This window comes from Brachyhypopomus gauderio, unplaced genomic scaffold (genome assembly GCF_052324685.1).
Source record: "Brachyhypopomus gauderio isolate BG-103 unplaced genomic scaffold, BGAUD_0.2 sc114, whole genome shotgun sequence".
In the NCBI taxonomy this organism is placed as follows: domain Eukaryota; kingdom Metazoa; phylum Chordata; class Actinopteri; order Gymnotiformes; family Hypopomidae; genus Brachyhypopomus; species Brachyhypopomus gauderio.
In genome coordinates this window covers 607874-633927 of record NW_027506935.1, presented here as the reverse complement: position 1 = coordinate 633927, position 26054 = coordinate 607874, and the positions used below count along the sequence as shown (strand labels likewise).

General features: G+C 45.0%; 1 protein-coding gene across 1 annotated transcript in view; it reads right to left on the bottom strand.

The window, feature by feature from the left end:
• Positions 1–25464, bottom strand: part of LOC143497883 (sushi, von Willebrand factor type A, EGF and pentraxin domain-containing protein 1-like) — a gene marked incomplete at its 3' end in the record, with an annotated part of 34317 nt that extends 8853 nt beyond the window's left edge. Inside the window, exons 1-3 of the mRNA XM_076993500.1 lie at positions 24307–25464; positions 6852–7107; positions 5760–5936 (exon numbers count right to left, since the gene is read on the bottom strand). Of these exons, the coding sequence (XP_076849615.1) occupies positions 5760–5936; positions 6852–7107; positions 24307–24834 (961 nt within the window). The remainder of the gene's footprint in view (positions 1–5759; positions 5937–6851; positions 7108–24306) is intronic.
• Positions 25465–26054: the final 590 nt, after the last annotated feature.

The following is a 26054-nucleotide window of genomic DNA, read 5'->3' as shown; positions in this document are numbered from 1 at the left end:
ATTTAATGAGGGTTGTTTTTCTGGCGAAATGGTTATTTTACACAACCCATACACAGTAAATCTTCCTTTAATGAGCAACAAACACTGACATCAAGATGCTTCTGTGGGTGCTCAGAAAGGGACCAAAGGATGGAGAGACATGTTTGTGTCATCTGAGGTTTGTGAAGTTAGTCTGGTGCTCCTGGCTCCTTAACATCATCTCACTTGCTGGTCTGCCCTCATTACATCTGGATCACGGTCACAAACACACTTGTACACAAAGTCACACAACCTGCAGTTTAGGCATAGTCACAGAGACACGCTGAGCCCTTTAACATGTCAATTTACAGTTGCACACGCACGCCTTTTGTAAGCACTGCCGAGCTATTTATGACCCTAAGTAACAGTCACTTTACAAGATTACAGTTTCGAACCCTTGCTACTTATTCTGTAGCTATTAATTAGCACACTTTATGAGTCTGTGGCTAACTGTGGAATTCACTGTGCATGTGTTTCAGAGAACCGGGAGGAAAGGAGTCTTCCAAAGCAGACACTGAGCAGAACCGAGCTGGGATTTGGGATCTGTGTCCCAGATCCACGATCATTACAAAATTACCTCAGGTGATACTGGACCAAAAAAAAAAAAAGAGGCTCTCAGATCAACATTAAACAGCAACTTTTACCAGCAATACCAGGAAGCTCCATTAGAAAACTCCATCTGCCTGGCCCATCTTTTGCAAACATCAGTGGAAAGATACAAATCTTTACGTTGAATGTGCTCCGTTTAAAAAATGAGGAGACGTCTGTCGACCTTGAGCCAGAGCCCCCAGAGGACCAGAAGCATGTGCCCTGCGCGAGTGATACGGTCCAGCATCCCTGCAGCCAGACGGCAGGAGCTTAGCCACCGCCATCTGGAACAGTAGCTCTTTCCTTTGTGGGCAGCCTAGCACTGGAGCAGAAGAGACATGTCCTGGCCTTGCAGGGAAAGGTTTCTCATCCCAGTTTCAAAGGCAGAAACCTGAAGGTCTACGTTACCACTAAAGAACAAATGTACAGCAAGTGTGTCGATTTCTGCCAAGAAACTTCATATAATCTGTTTGCCATATTCAAGAACAATGAGTATCTTGATCATGCTGGTATGGACAGAAATGGCAGTGTACAAAGCTGCCCTCTATCCAGAAAGAATCCCTTGGAAAAACCCATCTATTACAGCATGGAAAAATTCTTCAGCCAAGATGGATAAGTCATAAACAAACCTATAATCTTATGGCAAGATCAAAACTGATAAATAAGGGAAGGTCTGACTGTGTGAAGGACTTTGGACTCATTATGTTCAGATTTTAACATGAAGCCATGAGTTCCATCATACAGTTTCAGCATTTGGCAGGATAAAGCTCTTGAATGAACATTTTTCCAGATTCTTCTCTGGACCTGCAGGCCCAGACTGGCTCCGCTCGGTCTCAGATCCAAAGACAGTGGGCAATACGAACCCATACCTAGCCCAGATCTGCAGAGCCAGAGACGAGTGATGGGTGGGTGTAGCTAGTGAGAAAGAAAAAGGGCAAGTGAGTGAGAGATTGAAAGAAGGAGATGTGGAGAAAAGATAAGTCCAGAAAAATATAATAAAGGAATGAGATGGGGGATATGAGAACCCTTAAACTCTCGTCCCAGTGTAGAAAGATTTGTGTGGGGTGTGTTTTGTTATTTGTAGAATTAAAGTTAGAGAGAATAAAGGAAAAAGAGAAAGATAGAAGCCCCCTAATATTGTGAATAAATGTAGATGATTCACTTAAAAAAATATGTAACACCCCAAAGAAAAGACACTAAAAATACTAAAGACAATCACTGTCTAACTGCTGCTACAGTGATTGCTGGCATAGGTGTGACCTTGTAAGACAGCCCAGCCACTAGCTGCAATATCTGAACCGAGATTCAAGAGCTTTCTGTGTGTGCGGAGCTGTTTGAAAAAACACCTTCCTGTCTGAAGCTGTGCAAACTAATGGACCATGGTGCACACATCCAGCCTGGAGGAGAGGTGCAGTAATCCGAGTGTGACGCGTGCTCTTAAGAAGCGCATGTGTGGTTCTGGCACACAGCAGAATCACGGGCTGTAGGACTGGTTTAGGGTCCCCTGCATGGGGCAGAAAGCAATTGAGAAATGGAGAAAACAGAGGGTGGGGGGTCGTTATGAGCGCAGGAGGTCACACACACCCCCCACCCGCACCCCAAATTGCAACATTTCCGTCTTTGCTCTGCAGACGGCCAACATTCCCCAGATTCCTCCTGCTGCTTCTCCTCTGTGTCCTTCCCCTGGATTTATGGGTTTACTAGGGTTTGTTTGCAGAATCCAAGCCATCCAATTGCAACTAAATATTTACAGTTCACACTCTGAGGAAATTAGGCTGTAGCTCTCCATGACCCCTGACCCTGGACACTGAGCCTACAATCATGCGACAGCTGCCACGTGTCACGGTGACCGTATCCATAGTGAAGGGAGTAAATGCATGCTGGTAGATGAAGTGTGGATGTAGTTCTGTTTAAACAGGCCTCCTGTGGTTGATTTATATCTCGCTGTCAAAGCCATACCCCAAGGCTTAATATTCCATATTTCTTTTCACTTTTTCTTCACCTCTAGGCAAGTTTATTTATATATCACCTTTATATATCACCTCTCATACAGCAGCATTTGTAAAGTGCTTTACAAATGAGAAAATACAGAATAAAAATATGAGAAAATGACAACAAAATAAAAGAGAAATATGATTAGGAATGAACAGAAATAAAAAAAGAAGACAAGCTAAACTAAGACTGCAGTGTGTCACAATGCACATGATCCAAACCAACGAGAACACTGCCATGTGCCATCGCTCACAGCAGTGACACCTGGCACAAGACTCCCTACTCTCCCCGTTCATCTTCAAGGTTCTCTCGCAGACGGGAGTCAACCATGCTGCCTGTTCAGGAAATCATGGAAATCATGGCGTTCACACAAAATGGCCTTTGTTCCAGTGCTGTTCCCCGAGTGCTGGCTGCATCCAGTTCACCCACTGCCAGCCTACGAGTGAAGGAAGATGAATACCCAACACTGGTGCCCCCTATCTGCAATTGACTATCGTGAAATGCTGTAGCCCAGTGGTTCTCAAACTTTTTTTATCATTCCCCACCTCAGAAGAAGGGGAAACGGCGAACGTAATTTGTTGACCGGGGGGGGGGGGGGGGGGGGGCGGTACAAATTCATTAAAGGGTCGAATCTAGCCCTGGTTCACACTGTTCCACAGACATTTTAAACATCCGGGGCTTATGAAAACCGAACAGGAATTAAAACGACAAGCTTAAAAAGGTTCATTTCTTCCAATTGCTTACGCCCCACCTGCAATACCCATGCGCCCCACACTTTGAGAAACGCTGCTGTAGCCCAACATAACTCAATGAGAATGCAAAACGTTTTGTTCCTTTTGAACTTCCTAAATGCAACCCAACAGATGCACTTGGCTAAACAGAATCACTCAGCACTGAGAGGAGAAACCTGCTCAGAACACTGTCTTAGTAGAAGCCAGTTCAGGTCTACACTATGGCCTCTTCAGGTCTACACTGTGAGCAATTCAGGTCTACATTATCCTGTACTGAGGTCCTGAAAAAATAGAATACATCAAACTTATGTGTTGCCGGGCTATTACAGCCCTTACAGCTTAGAGTACTGAGTACGTCCAGAGCCAAAACCAGCTATTTCAACCCTTAACTCACCATTCAGACTTCAACTGATAACAGTGTACACGTCTCAGAACAGGACCTAATTCAGTAAATCAAATCTCAGACAGTACAGAGACGCAGGAAGGCCTAGTCTCCGCTGGGCTTTTCCGGAATCTTCCGCACTCAAAGGCCCCCTCAGTCTGCATTCTGTGCCTAACTGAAACATTCTGCTATTAATTGAACAGTGAGACAGCATTTCTTCATGAGGAGTGTTGCCATCAGAGAGACATCTGATTGCAATTTATGGCCGTTCGTAGCGTCTCGAATTAAAGCCACAGCAAGCCCATGCACGAGGGATGGAATGAGAGGAACAAGAGGACAGAGAGGAAAGGGAAAGAGAAAGCACAACCACAGTTACCACCAAATTGAAAATGACATGGCGTGGTAATCACCTGAACAAGCTTCTCATTTGCTTTCCTCCGCTAGCTTGTCTGCGCTGTGGAACAGCCACAGTGGAACAGCCACAGTGGAACAGCCACAGTGGAACTGCCACAATGGAACAGCCACAATGGAACAGCCACAGTGGAACTGCCACTGTGGAACAGTCACAGTGGAACAGCCGCAGTGGAACAGTCGCAGTGGAACAGCCACAATGGAACAGTCACAGTGGAACAGCCGCAATGGAACAGTCGCAGTGGAACAGCCACAATGGAACAGTCACAGTGGAACAGTCGCAGTGGAACAGCCACAGTGGAACAGCCACAGTGGAACAGCCACAGTGGAACAGTCACAATGGAACAGCCACAGTGGAACAGCCGCAGTGGAACAGCCGCAGTGGAACAGCCGCAGTGGAACAGTCACAATGGAACAGCCGCAGTGGAACAGCCACAATGGAACAGCCACAATGGAACAGCCACAGTGGAACAGTCACAATGGAACAGCCGCAGTGGAACAGCCACAGTGGAACAGCCACAGTGGAACAGCCATGGTGCCAGACTTTCCTTGTCTGCCCCCTCACCACACCCGGGAGGCACATGTGATCGTATGTGTCCGGGTGAGGTTACAGTACATCGGCCCGCAGGGAGGACTACAGTTAAGGCTGAGCTAGCGTGTTACAGCCAGGCAGGGCCATTGGAGCTGGGGTGCATGAGCATAGAGGGCTGGTGTTTAGCTTGGCCTGAAAGCATCACTGAAAAATGAAAAAGAAACTAATGACCATAAAAGAGGGGAGTAAATATGGCTTTTATAAATCTCAGCAATTATCGTACAAACACTTCATGCAGGAGACTTATGTGAATACTAATACTGATTAATCATTCTATTATGCATTATCCTTAATTCATTAGTTGTGAGATGTTATATAGTGTGTTTAATGAAAGGACCAACACAGTGACTTAACACAGTGTCTCTGTATCAACCGTATCACCATTACTTTACTCTGTGAGTAATGCAGTGAGTAGGAAAGAGAGAATGAGAGAGAAAAAGAGAGTCAGAGAGAGAGAGAGAGACACAGAGAGACAGCCAGACAGAGAGAGAGAGAAAGCCATGAGATGATATGCAATATGAAATAAATATTTAAACAAAGATGCAGGATCTCGAACACATAAAACAAACCTCCACATTCAGCATCAACCTCAGTCAGGTGGCACTCTGAGGGCAGTGAGAGCAGCTTCACTCCGAGCCTTCACAATACGTCCTGTGTGTACTTACGCTCTTTTTCCCCCTAGCTCTCTAATTACACTGCACTAATTATCTCATTATTTTTCTGACCCAATTGTGAGATTATTTTGGCTCAGCATGCTTGTCACTTCTCTGGCAGGACTGTGAAAAAGCAAACTGCCCGTTACCACAAATAAGGAGCAATATTCCAAAAAATACCACAATCAAAGTTCAGGTACTCACAGTAAATAAGGGAGTTAATCCTGATGTTTAGGGGGAAAAAATGGAAGAGGAAGTAAATGGTGAGTGTGACACTGAACAAGAGTGGCCATTTCTCCCTTTAGTTGCAACTGTACTACCAATATACTGACTATACCACTACACCACTGATAATGAGTCCATACTAAAGTCTGGTGGTGGTATGTGTTTACCTGTGCACTCGTGCTGGAGTCCTTTGCCGTAATGGCCTTTCTCGCACACACAGTCGTACTGGCCCGTGTGCGTGCCACACTTGCAGCTGGCCAGGAGATCGCAGCAGTCCCTCCCCTCCACACACAGGGAGGAGCAGTGGGACATGTCCTCCTGGACGTAACTGCCCGTAGGCAGGTCTGAGGAGGAGAGAAGGAGTGAGAGAGAGTTAAAGAGTGAACAGGCTTGAGACTGACACTGGGAGATGGCATGAACACACTAATCACCACTGCGGAGAACCCTCCCTGTCCATCAAGTCCAGCTGAAACGTGAGAGCGCATGTGTGTGTGTGTGCGTGCGTGTGTGTTCATGTGTACGTGTCCGTGCACACGTGAGGGTGTTAAAGCTAAGTAAGAGTAATAAAATCAAAAGCGCTGGCAGGGAGCATCTTCCCTCTAAAAACGAAGCAAACAAAAAACGATTGGACACCAGATGTTTAATACACACCCACCAGCAAAGAGGCGATTGGACTCCAGATGTTCACATGGACCCCCCCCCAACCCCCAGCTTCTGGCAGAGACTGCACAGGCCTGGAGATAGATGCTCACAGCAGGGAGATCTCGTAATGCCACAGATTGGACCCTCATGGTGGATTGGATCCTCATGGTGAACGCGGATTCACTCAGCTCTTCGTGTCTGTGTGTTTTTATCTCAGTTGGTTGTACTTGGATGATGTATTTGTCACTTTCTTTTTGAACGACTACGTTCATTTGGCTTGACTGCCTACTATAGTCAAACCAACTTGGGAAATTATCAGCCCACAAATCAAAGACCAGTGCATGTAGGGACCAAAAACATAATGTTGTAGCAGGTTTTCTGGATGGTGGGTTACTATTGATAAATCATTTAAAAAATTTTTTTTTTTCAAAATATATTTGTTCAAGTGCAGTTGGCCGACCAGAAAATGGATACTTCACTCAGCAACAATACGTCAAATCTGGTGGCAAACGTGGATTTGTTCCAATATTGTAGACGGCTTGATCCAAATTAATCTAATTGTTTACTCTGATGTTTTGTTTTTAAGTATTACAGCAATGCAGCATCTAATCTCTCACCTTCGTGAAGGGCACGTCGTGCGAGAGCCTCAAACTCGGCGAAGTTGTGCACGAGATAGCAGTGCTGATCTTTCGGGTGCGACGCCATGTCATGCAGCTCGCGGATATTCCCCTGCCAGATCCCCAGCGTGAATATCTCCACGCCGTTCTGCCGCAGAGCTGCTGCCACCGGCCGGGGGTCACCTCCGTTCGAGTAGCCATCTGTGATGAGGAAGATAACCTTCGTGGCATTTTCTCGAGAACTCCGCAAAATTTGCTGCAACAGAAAATAGACAAATACAATGCTTTAAAACAACAAAACAAAATTATATAGATTTTTATATAATTATTATATACAATTATTATATAATTTAAATAATTTATTCAAAAAAATTATTTAAATAAATAAATATATATATAAAATTTCATAGTTGGCTCATATCTGATGATGAAAAAAAATTTATACGTATTCTTTCTCTCAATGAACAATCAGTTACCATCACAAAACAACCGCCACACCAGAGCGTATGTGCACAAAACACATGAAATCATAAAAATAATTTCCAGGGTTAGGTTTACGAACGCATGTATAACGTATAATTGCACTAGATCATTAAAACTGAGAAAATGCCTATTTATTGTCACTGATACAATCTTTCTCAGATCTTTGTTTCTTAAAGGAACATCAGTGGATATATACAGTATATCCAGTAGAAGGTTGTAATATGTTACATGACTGGGAGCCCTAAAAACAAATAAAGAATGAAGAGTGGTGCACACATTGGGGAAACAAGAATGATATTGAACAACGACATGAGAAAAACAGGAGAGACAACAGCGAGTGAGAAGTGTGAATGTTTAAAGAGAGGAGTGGAATAGAAGAATAAAGGGTTCTGTAATGTATGTTTGACTTCAATTCAGAGAATCATAAGCTTGAACACACTGTACAGATACACACACACACACACACACACACACACACACACACACACACGGAAATGAAGCCATGAGGCACCCAGTAACCATTCCCTGAGTATTCCACCCATACCAAGATGTTGACCCAGCTCCCCACACGCACGCACGCACACACACACTCACAAACACACACACACGCATACATTTTCACCACAGTGATGTCAGTGCGGCTAGGCTCCATGGGAGTGGGCCCACCGGGCTGAAAGAGGGTGTGACTGTGGCCACTTATGTGAGGGCAGCTCAAAGGGACAGACGGTCTCCAGCACGGAGGGCAAATGCTTCTGAGGTTAAGAGTCTGGACGTGAGTCAGGGCTTGGCAGTGCGAAAGAGACGTCTGAGGCGTTGAAGCTCGAAGAGCCAACACACAGTTCAAAAACGCACTAAAGAACACGTCCAGAGACACAACAAGTGAGTCACAGGAAGACGAGCTACACAAACACACAAACATGGTCATCTCTGGATCAGAGAAAGGATAGACTGCACATCCATGCAATTCCTATAGGAATTTGTATTTAATTATGGTCCAAGATAATGCTACAAAACTACACTTGGCCTGACTTAGAACCAGTCCAGATCTGAACAATAAAGGGGTCAACCACCGTGCATAGATTTGTAAATGAACACCAACCAAATACATATTATATATTACACCCTACATCCTCAATTCAGGATCAACTTTCTATGCTTCTTTTTGTTTTACACTCAGTTCACACACACACACACACACACACACACACACACACACACACACACACACACACACGCCTCTGTAATTATGGGGTGGTACAGCTGCACTCTACACTCCTCCTTCTGTTCTTCTTTTGACCACACAGCAGTGGACACAAGAGATTTCCCACACACACATACACACACACACACACACACACACACACACACATCCTGCCTTGTTTACAATCCCGAGTATATTGATCATGGTCTCCTGTGCCTTTATGTCTCTCCCTATTTAAAGCCCTCGGGTGGCTAACTCCAGTGCAGTGGCCTTATTTGAGCTTTGCTAATAAGGCCTTTGAGTGTTTACTACCAGTGTGTTTACGTTTGTGTTTTCTTCCCTTTCGGCCGGCTTGTAGCCGACATAAAGAATAAAGAACCTCCTGCCCTACACTGGCGCTTTGCTTGCTCCCTACTGCTGCCATTACAGGTGTCCTTTCAGTGCCATGTCTGTGACAGTGGTGCCTATTCTTAGTCCTCTTTAACATACTAATACATTTTGTTTAGAGCTGAGTTAAGGAGAATGGAGTCAGTAAGAATGGGTACTGTGCAGAGTACTGGAACATGTCTGCCTGAGTGTCCTAGCAGAATGCATTAAGCCCTTCTGAGGTGTTATGGCAGAGAAAACTCCAATGTGAGCATTGCTGAGGTCCTTCAGGAGACGCACAGCCCTGGTTAAAAGGAGAATATGCATTCTTTGTGTGTGTTTGCTTTGCAGCAATAAATCTCACTTGGGATTAAATGTGCAGACTGTCCACATCCACCCATATTCAGGTATGTATCACATTCGGAGATAAAGAAAGAGAAACAGCTGTAGTGACAGTGGAAACCCACCAGTCAGTCCGTGAGGAGCAAGACCAGTCATACCAGTACACCCACCAGATAGAAGACCCTTCAGCTATGCCAGTGCCCAGTCTAATGCCACTGTGACATGTCACACCTGGACCAATGTCACCAAAGGTGTTTTCTACAGTAGTTCACAGTAGTTCCATGAAAAGTTTTATAACATGTGGCAAGCTTTTCTGGCTCCCCTTACAGGATATAGATGGCATATGGCCCCAACGTTATAAGGAAAGTAATGTCTTGAAGTGTAATGCTTTGCAGACTAATTCTTCATCATCTTTATGGCTGTGGTGAGGTTTCATGAACAGTATAGGGCAGACTTGTCACCCAATCTGAAGCTTCCATCATGGGTTCTAATAATTAGATTTTTGACTTGGTGTTGCTGCTTCCCTGAACACTGTCCTATGAGTTCTTTAAAATCTGTCAGTGGGCAGTGATATGATATGTGCCTCATTTGACGTCCTGTGTATGCAGGCCCGTTGACAGTCTTGCTGGGGCCCGGGACAAGAAAGATTCATGTGTACCCCCCCCCCCCCCCCCCCCCCCACGCGAAATTGACGTAATCGCAGTGGCTCCGCCCATGCGCGAGGGCCTCGCGCGTCGGTTCGCGAGGTCGTGCACCTCTCGAATTTTGTAACTTCGCGCGCGCCGCGCTTTAGCGCAATGAACAAAGTCATGTTTGCAGGGTTCATACACCTTTATAAGGTGGAATTAAAGCACGTGTACGTCACTTTAAAGGTCCATTTCAATATTTTCCAGCACGTTAAACTTAATTAAGTTAAATATTTATACATATACTCGAAATGATTCGAAATAATTCGCTTTTTATCACATTATTTAAGGGTTGTTTATTTTCAAAACGCCCAATCTTAACGTCTTCCCGAGGACTGTTCAGTCAAACAGCTATTTGTTGTGAAACGAAGTAGTTACAATTTCAAGCATTTTCAAGTACTTTACCCTAAATTCCAGCACTTTTCAAACCTGGAACACAATGCAACTTTAAAATTCGTCAGGTAAATGTTTTTCCTTTCTTTTCTGCGCTCCCGATTTCAGTATTTACTTTAACTATCCACCACTGTATTTCCCGCTGTTGGGCGGATACCGGCCGGCTACAGTCGGTGCTGGATCAAACCATTTTCCAGTGGGAGGCGGGGGTGTATGCACTTAATGGAAAATATGCAGATAGGTAAAAAAAACATATATATTTGAGCCATTGAGCTTAGTATGAGTACATAATTTTATATTAATGAAAGATTTCAAGATTATTTAAAAATTATAGACTTTAAATAAAAAATAAATTGCTGGGCTCTTTGATGGGCCCCCCTGGCCCTAGGGCCCGGGACAACAGACCCGGTTGTCCCCCCCTGTCGACGGGGCTGTGTGTATGTACTAAAAACAATGAGACATTGGGAAACTATGAGGTTTAATTGTCTGAGGTGAGGGTGCAGAGTGGCTCTGGTGCTGTTCTGTATGTGGTGATCCAGGTTTTATTTTTTTCCACGAGTAGGACAGGAGAAGTCTGGGTATGAGTATATTTTTGTTGGCCAATTTTAGTAACAGTTACAGTAGAACTTGGCTGGTGGAAAGATCGGTACCTCAGTGTTCTGTATTTGAGGACCATAGTGCTGTGGTCACTGATTACAATGTGTTTTCATTGTGATGTATTAACAGAATCCTCCCCCTCTGTGTTCAGACCAGCCACACGGTTTCTTCTTGACCAGAACATCACTCCATCCAGAGTCACAGCAGTGGTTGACACGTGGTTACATGTCACCGCATTTGTGTCAAACCCATATTGTCAGGTTCTTCTGCAGCACACACGATGGCTATGAGGAGCCTTCAGACAGACGCCGTGCTGAAGTCGCTTCTCCGGAGCGTGTCCTGAGCATTCCGTCATCCAGCGCACGCTAATCCAGTTTCCATCTGTATTTCAGCCTGATGAATTCGCAAGAATTTGTGGTTGAATGGAAGAAAACGTAATAACTATCAGAAAACTCGGAGAGGCCACATATAATATTTGCTGCCTCAGTATTGGAAGTGATTTCCTTCAGAATAAAATCTGTCTGTGAGGTAAAAATTAGCAAACACAAATATTGTACAATACAGTTATGCTTATAACTGCTTTTAAATGGAAGGATGTGGCACTTTATAAGGAAACAGACAATGGGCTCCCTTATCTGCATGATGGAAACTAAACCATTTCCAGTATTCTGCAACCAGCATGCCACTGCAAATGTTCGGTGTTCAGTGCAAATGTCTCGTAGCGGCATTGATCTAGGAGTCTTCACACCTGCCTAACATGGAGATAATCCTTTATCGAGTCATCTGCTTCCTGCCTGGGGCCACTGAGCATACTCAGTGAAGCGTGTCTGCACCAGACTGTGTTGTGCGGCTGGTCAGAAGTTAAGCAGAGTGTTCTGTATGCACTGACCGATGACCAATCAGCTAGAGCAGAGGTCACTAACAGGCGGACCGCGGTCCGGACCCGGACCCAAACGCAGTCCTGTCCGGACCCAATCTCATTCCTGATTAACTCTGCAAATTTCTATTCTAATGGGTGCAAATCATCCAACCATTACGGTAAAACAGCAGAACGCCACGTGGTGTAAATCAGCCAATCAAATCCGCCCATCTGCTCACATGCGGAAGACAATATGCACAGCCGCTGGCTTTGGTCCGAGTGAGACGTATACGCATGGCACAGCAGAGAGAACAGAAAGAAAGACAAGGGGAAAAAAAGGAGTATGGCATGCTCAAAAATTAGAAAGGTGGACACAGAAAATAGGACTTTTAAATCGGAATGGACTGATAAGTACTTGTTCGTTCTACCAGACAGCAGGACGAAACCTATATGTCTCATTTGTACAGAGACAGTCGCCATCGTCAAAAGCAGTAATATCAAGCGGCACTACGAGACGAAGCACAACACTTTTTCCCAAACATACCCACTTGCCTCAGCAGTGAGGGTACAGAAAATAAAAGAGTTACAAGCTCAATATGATCGCTCAACAAGAATATTAACACAGTCACTTACTGCCCAACAGCGTGCTAACGAGTGCTCCCTTAGAGTTACGTGGATTTTGGGCAAACATAAAAAAGCATTTAGTGATGGAGTGGTTGTGAAGGAGTGTATGACTGCAGTTGCAGAGAGCTTACTGGAGGGAAAGCAAAAAGATGAGCTTTGTGAAAAAATAAACCAAATTCCACTTTCAGCCACATCAGTTACAAGTAAAACAGAAGTGTTAACCCAGGATGTACTTACACAGCTCAATGAAGCAATTCAGAAAACACAGTGTATAAGTCTGGCTATAGATGAGAGCACTGATGTATCTGACAATGCCCAGCTTTTAGTTTTTGTAAGGTTCTTCAACAAAGATGAAAAGCAAATCTGTGAAGATCTCTTGGGTGTAACATCCTTGCAGACCAGCACAACAGGAGAAGATATCTACATGGCAATAAAGAAGATGTTGGATGAGAGGGGGATAGAAATGAAAAAAGTAGTTTCTGTAACCACAGATGGAGCCCCTGCCATGTTAGGGAGAGAGAATGGAGCTGTGGCGAGATTAAAAGAGGACAATCCTGAGCTTATCTCTTATCATTGTATTATACATCAATCTGTTCTGTGTGCCATATTATCAGATCAGTATGCCGAGGTGATGAACACAATAATGAAGATGATAAACTTCCTGAGGGCATCATCATCACTCCAACATCGCAAGCTCAGGGAGTTTTTGAGAGATGTTCATGCAAATGCTGATGACCTTCTTCTGCATAACAATGTGAGATGGCTCAGCAAAGGCAAAGTGTTGGAGCGACTCTGGTCCATCAGAAGTGACATAGCAGCTTTCTTAAAACAACAAAAGAACCCAAAAGCAACACAATTTTCAGAATTTTTAGAAAATGTGGAAAATATGGATATTGTGGCCTTTTTAGTTGATGTCACCTCACACCTGAATGAACTCAACTTAAAACTACAAGGCAAAGAAAACTCAGTTGTTGATTTGATAACAGCTGTGCATGCATTCCAGAAAAAACTAGAGCTGTTTAAGCAAGACCTTCAGGAGGAGTGCACACACTTCCCAACAGTACAGGGACAAGTTAAAGTTGACAAGTCCTGTTTTGTTAATTTTGTTGACAAACTGATTGTGAATTTTGGAAAACGTTTTGACAGTTTCACACTTGGACAGCAGCTCAGCCTCTTCATTCAGAACCCATTCCTTATCACAGATATCAGGGAATTTTCAAAAGAAGCCACTGAAACCTTCAAGTGGGCAAGAGCTCGGTCTCTGCAACTAGAACTTGCAGATCTGCAGGCAGATGTGGCCCTGAAGGAGCAACAGAGAGGTGGTGATGCTGCATCTTTTTGGATCCAGATAGTTTCAGAAACAGCTTTCCCAAGTCTTAAGAAGGTTGCCCTGTATATTTTGAGCATGTTTGGCTCAACATACTGCTGTGAAGCAGCTTTCTCCACCATGAACATTATTAAAACTAAATATCGTTCCAGACTCACGAACGAGCACCTCCACATGTGCCTAAGGATGGCCCTGACCCCATTTAAGCCCAGATTCAAAACCCTTGCTGGACAACAAAGAGCTAATTTCTCTCATTAAAGAAAGTAAACACGCTGTGAATTCAGTTCATGTTGAGAAGTTTCATTGTTTGAAATAAGTTTAAAAGACAATGTTTTGTAAGACAAGCACTTTATTTTAGATTTATGTTGAGAAGTTTTATTATAGGTGAAATACGTTTAAAAGAACAGCACTTTATTTTGATTTCACTGCAAACCAAATTAAAAACTAAAGATATTTTAATTTTATTTAAAAATGCTAAAAGTGCCATCTTTATATATAATTGCTGTTTTGCTGAAAATAAAATAAAATTTGATGTTCCGGACCCTTGCTTGTGGTACATTTAAAAATTTGGACCTCGGTTAATTTTAGTTGGTTATCCCTGAGCTAGAGCAATCATTCAGAACTGATTAAACATTCCTTAAATGTTCAAGCTTCAAACATGGTCTCAGATCAGCCTAAAAAAGGAAAAGAGGTTTTAAGAAGTGGTCAGGAGTGCCCTGGCAGGTACATGCTTGGAGATCGACACACCTGCATTTAAAACTCACCAGGGTCATTAGTGGAGAAAGAGAGGAGAATAAAAAACAAACTAATGGAAGAAGGAGGGAGATCTGCACATCTCTCTTTCATGGATATTCACTCGTTGTGCTGTCTTGGATATCTCATTTTGAAGCATTCCAGCATAGATAAAGAACACAACCCGGATGCATCCGTATGGAAAGTGTTCCATGCACTGTCGGAAGTTGAAGGAAGCTTGTTTTGACATGGTATCGTGTCTTGGCTCTGGTGGCAAAGAATAACAACAACATGAGTCCACAGGGCAAAAACAACCCCAGCGAGCTGGACACAACTGCTCCCAGCTTCTCCCCATGAGGAGCTCTGAGTGGTCCTGAAATGGGTCACAATGAAAATATTTCAGGCCTTTCAGTTTTATTAGGTTATATTTATAGAATTAAGTCAAAGCAACACAAATGTGTTTCCAACATAAAACTGCGCCCTTTAAAGACCAAATGCTTTATATTAACTTTCCTAACAAACTTGCATCATGGCACTTTGTGGGGGCTTATTAAGGCAATCTTCAAAAAGCCATAACCTCCGCCCAGATGTTTAAACAGCAAAATGTCCTTTAAAAAAAAAACTGTTCTTGGAGTCAGACGAGTCCGTCACTATCACAAAAACAGGAGAAACCTTCAAAAATCTCCATCTAGTCTGATCTGTTTTATTCAGCACATGTGTGGCCAACAATTGTAATGGACCAGCACCACTGTTTTCCAAGCCCACAACCAGAACTTTGGATGATTGACACTAAAACCATTTGCTGAGTATAAGTTCTTCTTGATGGAGTATGGTTAGTTTAATCCCTCCAGCTTGTCAGACACGCTCCGTAACCCATGTTTCATGGAAACCCCAGAGTGCAATGGGGCGGGGGGCTTTAGGAGGGTACATATATCAGCAGCCTGTCTCAGTTTCCAGCGAAACTCTCCATCCTTATTACTGCCCTGTTTGTGTGTGAAGAGTGTGAAGACCATTCGGGTAATTGGCCAGGATGGGACACTGGGCCAGAGGCTTCGCAGACCATGGTTAGCTGCTTCCTGTCAAAACACCATTCATCACAGCAATGGGTTTGGAGAAAGAGAAGCATGTAGGTCCTAGTAAAGAGATAGATGGGGTGTATGTGAGAGAGAGAGAGAGAGAGAGAGAGAGAGAAAGAGAGGGAGAGAAAGAGAGAGAGAGGTAGATTGATTTGAATTCAGTGTCATTCTCTGTGGCATTTTGGTCTGGTATCTGGTCAACTATACCTGCACTATATTTAAAACCTATGAATTGGATGGCAGTGGAAGTGAAGATGAGAAGAACTCATCAGAACGAACAGATCTTGGATAGCACAAAAGGGGAAGAAGCCATAAGCTATGGAAAAGACACCAGATATATTTTGAGAAGGAACAATGGTTCAGGATATGGAATTCAGCGAGAATTATGAGGAAAGGGAAGAGGAAACTTAGTTTCTGCTCTGGGTTTGGAGGCAGGCAACAAAAACACTTATATCCATTAGATATATTAACTGATTTGGTTCATTTCAGTTAGTGTATCTTCAGACACCAGTGATTTTCCACAAAAGAGGCTCATCTACCCACAGCGCTGTTCGGTATCTGAGTGACCCCCCTTTAAGGAAGTAACTTTCAGTTTTGAAGAAGAAATTAAACCTGTATTACTTTGCAATAACAGAGTGATTCATAGGAAACAAAATCCGCAAAAGCTTCATAGTCATAGCCAGTATTGGCTTACCTAAAAGATGTATATACTGAGATGGCAACTAAAGACTAAATGAATATGAAAGAGGAATCCATAGATCTGTCTGAACTGTTATCCTGAACATCAAATCACAACACTCACTACAGACATGGTGCTACATTATAGGATTCTCTAACAGCTAATCGGGTTTCCAGATCTTCCACTGTGCAAGCTATTTGGTTGGTCAGGGAGAACAGCAGATTTTGAAGAATATCTCTACTCCCCTTTAGATCAACTGTGTAGGGGATAGATCACATTCTCACTGCCCATGAACATACCCTCAGGGCTGATGACCCTGGCGCTAAACTTTCTAGTCTACTTACATCCTTAGCTTCTAAGCCCCTGCGTTTAGCAGGCAGATCCTGCTACTGGACTGCATGCTTTCTGGCCACTGGGCCTGTTTTCCCAGGGCAGGGGCATTGGGCCTCTAAGATTCAATTCGTTTGGTGTAAGGTTAAGTGGAAACAACCGTTCAGAGGCTTTCCTCTGATCTCCCCCGCCTGTTCCAGAGATCCTGTCTCTGCGCTGCTTGGTGCCGGGTGAAGGAACGAGCCCAGGAGGCCTGCAAGTGCCAGCCTGACCTGCTCCATCACATCTGGACCTGATTGAAAGCACCTGGCAAAGGGTGAAGCAACTGCCTTGAGCTAGACAGAGACGATGGAAGAGGAAGAGATGGGGAGAGAGAGAGAGAGAGAGAGAGAGAGCAGAGAGAGAAAAGAGAGAAAGTGGGAGATAGAGAGAGGGAGAGTAAATGGAGGACACTTTCCAATTGGACTGCAAGATGACTAAAATGATGATGCAGTCTTATTCACCACAGATACAAGACGCTAAACAGTTCAAAACCTTTAGTGTGTACGTGCAAGAGCAACAACTAGAATGTTCTTTTAAATGAAAAATTAAGATGTTACCAGTATTAACTGCAAATGTGTTATTAAGATGAAATTTCACTATAAATATTACTTAAGGATTTCTTATTTGATAATATTTCATCCCATGATGAAATCTTAATTTGTTTTTGGACTATAAATTTGATTTTAATGATATTATAGCATATTGTGATTCTGATGCTATAATAAGTATCAACAATCACCGTTATGGTCAGAACCAAAGTGACTAGAAAATCAAAATTCTAAAATGTTCTGTTTGCACTATTAAGAAAAAAACTAAATTAGACAGGTTGTATGTCTCATTTCATTAGTTTGCCCCCAGTCTAGGTGTTTTCTGTCACCTCAGGACTTTGAATCAGTATTTTGGCTCTACTTTCTTGTGCTGTTCCAATTCGGTCCTTCTAATGAGTAATGATGTACTGGAAAATGATCCATTCATGTATTAACACAGCTCACGTTTCATTGCCAATGCTGTATTTTGGTGCAAACACACAAATCATTGCTGAAAATATAATAACATGGTTGCTTGGTAACAGTTGTGGTATTTTAGCTTTGATATGGTGAAACCCATCTGTCTAACGTTCTTTGTTCTTCACAATAGAGTGTGCCAGTAATTCACAGAAGGAGGATTTCCAACTACAAATTCATATTCGGATTATGCTCTGGTTTCATGTCCTTCTAATTTTAAATCACACGATGTACAAAACAGAGGCAATGGGTTAATGGGTTTATGGGTGCTAAGGAATGATGTTTGGCTTGCAAAAAACAAAACCAAGAGAAATAAAGAGCCAAGGACATGGTCCAAAACAACAATATTGTTATATCGATAACATTGATAATACTGTAATATTTATAATATTGATAATATTGTAATATTGGTAATATTGATAATATTGAAATTTACTGCTGAATTTCTCTTAATATTGGAATTAGAATATTAGAATATTATTATGACAATACATGTGGCACATTTCTACAGAACCCATCTGATGTTTCATAGAAATTTGATTTTCTGTAGAAACTCATCTCTCTGGGCAAATTTGCAAGCGTTTAGCATTCAGGCTAATTGGTGTTATATGTGCTTGGAGTGGATAGTGGAGACTTCCTTATGAAGCTTCAGTTCATTCAACACCTCAGAGCTCTCTTCACTTTGGTATGTGAGTTTACTGCCATATCACCTCTTACATACACACACACACACACACACACACACACACACACACACACACCAGAAGCTGAGGCCCTCAAATGAGGTTGTGTAAACGATCACAGCATTTGTTTCTTACTGAAAGTCAATAACTATTGTGACAACCCAATCACTCGTAGTCTAATAGGCACTTAACCGCAGCACGTCATAACACACACAAACGGTGTTTTGACAGCATTAAGTGTTAAAGAATGGAGTGCTGTTGAAATCTGTTTACGTTTATGTTTACAGTTATGGCATTTAGCAGACAGCAGACACTTTTATTCGGAGTGACTCAGCGATCTGCTGAGAGGATGTATCCCAGACACTTCATATTAGTCAGTATCCAAACACCACTGAAATAAGAAAGATACAGGGGGTTTTGGGCATTGCCATCATGGAGGGAGGGGCTGAGCCGTTCTTGGCTTTGTAGCTAAGCATCAGGGTATTTAAAATGTAAGCAGCTAGTTGAAGCTATAGTAAAGGGAACACAGGAGCAAAATAACATGGGAGAACTTCAGTAGTCTGAACACCAGCCATACTGCTCTGTTGCCAGAGCTCCATCACTAACTTTTCTCTTAGCGTGAGAGGTCATTGACTCTCTGTTGCCGGTTCTGTTGGGGCAATGATCAAAAAGGACAAATATCAGGAAGTAATAGATCATTATAGCTTAGATCAAAGGTCTTTCTCATCATTGTTGTCTACATCTCCTGCTGCACACCATGTCATCTTCCTCCTGAAGATCTCCCATGTCATCTTCCTCCTGCTGAATTCTCCCCACTGGCTCCACAGTTCTCCTCTGCACCACACCGACTCTACTAGAGCTTGACTTGAACAGCCATCTCTCATTCACAAGCAAGACTCTTCTCTGTCTGGGCAGCCAGGTGGAGAAATGAACTTTAACTGGCTGTCCGCACCGCTGACTCTGGCTGTGCACATCTTTGCCGAGCCATTAGGTACTTAAATGTGCACTTAGAAACATAAAAATTTACGTCTGCTTTTGCACTCTGGCCAGAACTTTAGTCTGATAGTATTCTTAACGCTTACTTATCTGGTCACATGAGAATATGTGTTTGATGGAAAGTACAAAGCATTTCCATTAATCATTCTGGACAAGGGTGTCTGGCAGATGCTGTAAATGTAAAGTAGTTCACGCTGTCTCTAATGCAGCCAATTCTTTCCCTGCTCAAGAGCCGCTGCTTCTCCTGGTGTGTCCATGGCCTCCACAGCATCTCTCTGACTCATGTGTGCTCCAACTGCCTTCAAAGACACTTGCCCAGCAGGGTCTGTCTGCCCTACAGGCTCCCTTTGGGGCACTTGGGCACCAGCTCCTGTAGCAGTGTAGCTGAAACGTGACGCTTTCTCCAAGTTCAGCACTGCTAAATCCATTCTGAGCTAACGGTTGTGCTGTACGGCTTTTCTTTGCCCTGAGATCTGAGGAGAGTGACGTTTTAAAGTAGCGGTGTGATTAACAAAGAAAACAAAGAAAACAAAGCCGTCCATGCCCAGAATAAACAGCTGGTGCAGCTCCTGGTCAAAAACGGTTGATGTCCACAAACCCAGTCAGAGAACTGTGAGAGGACACTCTAACTCTGCACCTCTCTTGTTTTGAAGCCATCTCTCTCAGTATCTGGGGACTACAACAGCTGAAGACAATTGCGAGGTGGTCTGGGGGGTTTGAGGAGAGGACAGAGCCATTACAGAGCCAAACAGCCTGACCTGAACTTCCTGTGTGAACTGTATGCTACTGGGGTTTGAACTTTTGATTAAAAGCAGCAGCACTGAGTGAAAAGACAAATTTATTCATTCATAGCATACAGTATTAAGGATACTACACTGTACATATCTGCCACACATTAAAAAACAACACCACCCCTTCATACGTCATCCCTACATCTGATAAAGTAAGTCAGGTGGACTGGATACTGAAACTTGTTCAGTTTATTTAGGTTAATACTGTTCTATTTCAGTCACATTTGTTTCTGGCATCTGCCCAATGAGAACACAGGAGAACACCGAACTCAACCAAGAACTCAGCGATGGATTATTAGCATGGCAGCCCACTGCTAGCCATTAATCAGCCCCACACACGTCCCACATCTCATCCATCCTGAGGCGCAGATCACCATAGCCCACAGGGTCCACTTGGCTAGCTGTTATCTCTCCGTCCACAGGCTGTTATCGGAGGCTTTCAGCCCTCGGTACAGACATTCCTGCCGGCCTTATCAGGCCGTGAAGGAGGAGGGCCGTCTGCTGTATTGATCTTGCTCATCAATCCCTATTAGCAGCGCACATGCGGGAGCAGGAAGCGCCAAGGTCTCGTGGAGGGGGAACGCTCCTTCATTTGGGCAGCAGCGGGGGTAGCGGTGGGGTAGAGGCGGGGTAGCGGTGAGGTAGTGGCGGGGCAGCGGCGGGGTAGTGGCGGGGGTAGCGGCGGGGTAGTGGCGGGGTAGCGGCGGGGGTAGCGGCGGGGTAGCGGTGGGGTAGCGGTGGGGTAGTGGCGGGGTAGTGGTGGGGTAGAGGCGGGGTAGCGGTGGGGTAGTGGCGGGGGTAGTGGCGGGGTAGCGGTGGGGTAGTGGCGGGGGTAGCGGTGGGGTAGCGGCGGGGTAGTGGCGGGGGTAGCGGCGGGGGTAGTGGCGGGGTAGCGGTGGGGTAGAGGCGGGGTAGCGGTGGGGTAGTGGCGGGGTAGTGGCGGGGTAGCGGCGGGGTAGCGGCGGGGTAGTGGCAGGGTAGCTCGGGGCAGCAGCGGGGCAGCTGGGGGAAGACCGGTGCAGTCCTGCTGCTCGTTTCTCTTGCTTCCATCCTCTCCTTTGTCTCTCGTTCTGTGATCTTGGCTTTTTCTTCTCTTCCTTTTTCTTCCTTTCTTTTTTCTCTGTTGCTTTTTTCGTCTCGTTTTCTGTAAACAACTAAGACGTATTTGTTCGCTCGCCTCCTTTTTGTGCTAATGGAGCAATAAAGCATTTTCTCTTTTATCATCGAAACACCTGCTCCTCGCCTTTTGTGCTCATTTGGTGCAGCTTTCAACCATCTGAGCAGACGCTCTCCAGCACATTTGGATCGCCCGTGCATGTGTGAGTAAGTCGGCACTTGCGTATTAAAGATCTTTGATCTCTCCCGGTACCTCCATTATTTGTTTGTGCTTTTATGCTCGCTTGTCTTGCATAACAGGGAACCACTCCAAGCGGAGAGAAGCTTGCTGACAGATGCTTTTGCACAAGCATGCAAAATTTTGCACCGCCTCCTCCGCCTGAACCCGATGACAGTCTTTCTCTCTCTGTCCCGAGGTTCAAAAAGCACGTCGGGGGTGAGGGGTCAACAGCAGTCAAAACACCTCTCTCTGGAATCTGAGCTGGGGGAGGGTCTCGGAGCAGGGCAGTGGGCCGGTGCAGTAGTACTGCACTAGAGTGCTTCAGAACCATTCCCAGCACCAAAACTGCACACACAAAATGAAATATTTCCATGACTTTTCATTGCTCTGTTGCATATTGAGAAGATCCAGCTGCTTTTAGTGTGTGTGTGTGTGTGTGTGTGTGTGTGTGTGTGTGTGTGTGTGTGTGTGTGTGTGTGTGTGTGTGTGTGTGTGTGTGTGTGTGTGTGATGCTACAATAAAGTTCTCTTGCTGGAAATGTAACACGTGAATTCCACAAAAATATGATGAAACATGCTACAATCCCTATCCGTATAACAGACCTCGCGAAGCGTCATCTGTAATGGTGACACTTAAATCCACTCAGACAAAGACTTCAGCCCATTATATTGCTCTTCTGGACTTAATCAGCAAAGTGACCAGGTGAAGAATTTGGGGAGCATAGGAAAGAATTCTGAAAGAAGAGAAGGAGAGAGAGAGAGAGAGAGAGAGAGAGAGAGAGAGAGAGAGAGGGAGAGAAAGATAGAGAAGGAGAGAGAGAGAGAGAGAGAGAGAAAGCAGGATGTAGTGTCTAAGTCTGATTTAGCTCCAGTTTTGTAAGGGGGGAGTGGAAGGTCAGGTAGCCCATGGCAACCATGGAAGAGCCAATCCTGGCAGCTTTAGAAAAAGCCAGACGGATTGTCCAGAATCGCAGCGTGGCGGCAGGCATATGTGATGTCAAACAGAGAAATGCCCAGCGCAGCAAGAACCCCGACTCTTTAGTTACGTGCAAATTCAGTGACCACTGTTTCCTTAACGCAAGTGAACAATCCAACCAAACTCAGATCGGGAACTCTTACGTGAACGCTTACGTGAAATAATTGAAAAATGTTCATCCTGACTTTGGTTCCCATATTTATGAGATTACAGGGTTAGATGGGAGTCTTCAATGACTCAGTTCCAATCAAACGTTCACCCAGCATCTTCAAAGAGCAGCAAGTAGCATGGCTGACCTGAAACTGAGACAAACACTTTTCCCTGTTTATTTACTGGGTGTCATCAATCACAATCATACCACTGTAAAATGTATTCAGTGCAGACGTCAGAACTCCTGGGGTGAGTTTGGCTCATTTGGCTAACTCACTCCTCTGTCTCATCTCACACTCACTCCTCTGTCTCACCTCACACTCACTCAGGAGGAGGAAGGAGAGGTGGAGGGAGCTCCAGTATGTGAGTAGTGAGATGGAGGAGAGAGCATTTTACACAACACACTTGTAGATCACTGTCAGCAAAATTAAGTTTCAATAGGTTAATCGCAAAAATGTGAACTCAGTAGCTGCCGAAAGAGAGAGAAAGACAGAGAGAGAGAGAGAGAGAGAGAGAGAGAGGGAGAGAGCAATAAGTCACATATTTTAGTCCAGTCTCAAACATCTTACCAAAGCCAGACATGGTCATGCATACGCACTCAGAGAAGGGGAAAAGTTCATTTATTAGGTGTTACTCGAGAGTTCCTCCATTATCTTCGTCTCTTGTCTGAATCCAAGAATTAAGTCTGAAATGAATCAGTGGTTCATCCTTAAAGCTGAAAGCACCAGCACCCTCACACATCCTGCAGGTCCCAGCTGGGGAGCAGGGCAGTGGTTGCCATAATGCTCACGAGGTCATGTGACTCAGTGAAAGAGAAACCGCTTTGGTTAATGAACTTAGTTTAACTGTCTCACTAACTTCATTTTTCCCTGTTACCTGTTATCATCTGGAGTCTTTTACTCCAATCACTCAATCGCTCCCTAAAGCTCTTCGTGCAGTTGCTGTAGGGTTATCCGAGACCGACATTCCAACACAACGTGCCAGGATGCAAAACACCACATCGCGTCCTCACACCGTGATATTAAATGACCCAACGTTTCGTGACACACCACAAACACAACACAGCTGGGATGGGCCCGAGCCACAGGGGTGTGTTGCACGTGTACCCTCATTTCACCCTGCGGTTCAGCCGCTGCTCCCTGCAGTTAGATGGATGCTCTCTGCTATCTTTACACTGCAGTCCTGAACGCACAGAGCGTGGGGAGTCAACTGAAGAATGAGCAGAGGAGTGCAGGCTTATCAGTACCACAAAACACTGGAGGGATGAATTACATTCACACCTGCTGTCCTGTCTCTACTTAATGCCGTATTTGGTCACGTTTCGTGTGTATGGTGTGTTTGGGGACATCCAGGGACACAGTGTTGGGCACTTATACCCCTGACCTCTATTGTTACTGGACATGAAGAGAGAATGTGAAAGAGATAAGATGGAGATACAGTAAAGCAAGTCTCTGCGTTACATCTGTCAACTGCATTACCTACAATAAGCCTTCCTGACCCAACAACAGCATTCCTACCACATCATTTCTGTCTTTCTCCTTATGTGCAGACATAAAAATTTATATTCTTTCCTCATCTATCTCTTCCCTCCCTCCCTCTCTCCGTTTCTCTCTTTCCCACTATTCCTTACTTTCCCTTGAGCCCTTTCCTTTCACTGACGGTGTAACAGTAGTGTGTGATGGGGAAACTCCCTCTCTCTTTCTACCCCCTGACACACACACAGATATATAACCTAACCACACACCTGCAAACCAGCCGACAGCCACCCTCTCCCACTCCTTACCGCTGCACGCTGGAACGCTCCCCTGGTGTAAGTGCCGCCCCCTCGGTACGTGATGCCCGGGATTTCCTTATTGAAGAGCGAGCACTTGTGCTGGTGCACTTGGGGTGCCGACACGTGGTCCACCCTGGTCACCACGCGGCTCTTGGAGCTGAACGTCACGAGGGCGACCCGCGTGGCCTCGGGCGCCACGGGGAAGTCGGACAGCATCTTGCGAATGAAACGCAGCTCGCTGCCGAAGTTGGCTGCACCCACGCTGGAGGACTCGTCCACGAGGAACACCAGGTCTAGGCAGGAGGCGCGCTCGCGGAGAAGACGCACGTTGCGCCGGAACGCCTGGCCAAGCCGCTCCACCTTGCTCTCCGCGCCCTCCGGGGCGGCGTTGCGGACCTGGCCGGCCACTCGCAGGGCGTGGAGGGTCTGGGTCCTCCGGCCGCGGCCCTGCGAGGGTCTTCCACCTCCCGCACAGCACAGCAGGCTCCAGAGCACCAGAGAGAGGCACAGGACCACTGGGGCTCTCCAATCAGCCATGACATCCACGTGGAGGAAAGGCACGAGTCCCGCGTGTGGTTAACCAGGAGGAGTAACCAGCTGCACGGTCCCGCAGCTCTCTCACCCGCTCTCTCTCGCCCGCGCCGGCTGGGGCTCGGTCTTCAGTGGAGTGGTCAGTGTGCGGCAGGGCTGCTCCTCTCTCTGATCTGGCCGTGGGCGTCTGGGAAGCTCCTGCAGCTCAGCCAGCTAAATACCCCCTCTCTCAGAATCGTTAAGGAAGAGGCAGACAGAGAGAGAGAGAGCGTAAAAGTTCTGTAAGAGACGATGAGTGAGAGAGAGTGCGTCTGCCTTGGTGTGAAGGAGGGAATGAAAGGCGTGCAGAAAGAGGGAGACAGAGGAAAAAGAGGCAGTCACAGTAAATTTCTTTCTTTCCTTTTTAGTCCTTTCCTCTGCTTGTCTTCTCTTCCTTTCTTCTCCACTCACTCTCTCCTTCTGGTTGTCCAGGAGGGCTCGGTGAGATAGTGTGTCACTGGAGCGCACTCGTTTGCCTGTCAGACTGTCAGCATTCCCAACGAAAACATCAGCACCCAGCCTGCTGATCAACTCCATATGTCTGGCACTTGCCTCCCCTCTCTCTCTCTCTCTCTCTTTCTCTCTCTCTCTGTTTCTGTCTCACACACACACAAACACACACACAGACTCAAACACACATCTGTGCGCACATGCTGACACCACAACACACTGCACCTCCCAGAAGATACCCGAAGAGCCATCGCTAATGAGAAACACTGAGGGAGAGAGAGAAGTAGAGAGAGTGTGTGTGTGTGAGAGAGAGAGAGATAGAGAGAGAGAGGGAGAGAGAGACACCGATAGAAATAAAGAAGGATAGAATGGTAGAAAGACAAAAAAGGCAGAGAGACAGAAAGAGAGAGGGGGTGCAAACAGGGTATGAAATTGGTACAAAAAATAAACGTGAGACAAAAGGGTATGGAAGGACAGAGATTAAAATTGTATTTACTAACCCTTAAGCTCACTTCAGTCTCATCCATTCCATAACCCCTTAACACTGCTGCTTTTGCATTTAAACTGCAAACCACTCCACCTCCGAGACACTTTTAAAAATTAATTCTTTAATAACACCAATCCAATTACCTGGATTAAAATCCATTAAAATTAATTTCTGTAATTAATTTTAATGATTTTTAAAGGGTAGGTGAAAATATTACACGTAATCACATCATTTGAAAACAATATTTGAT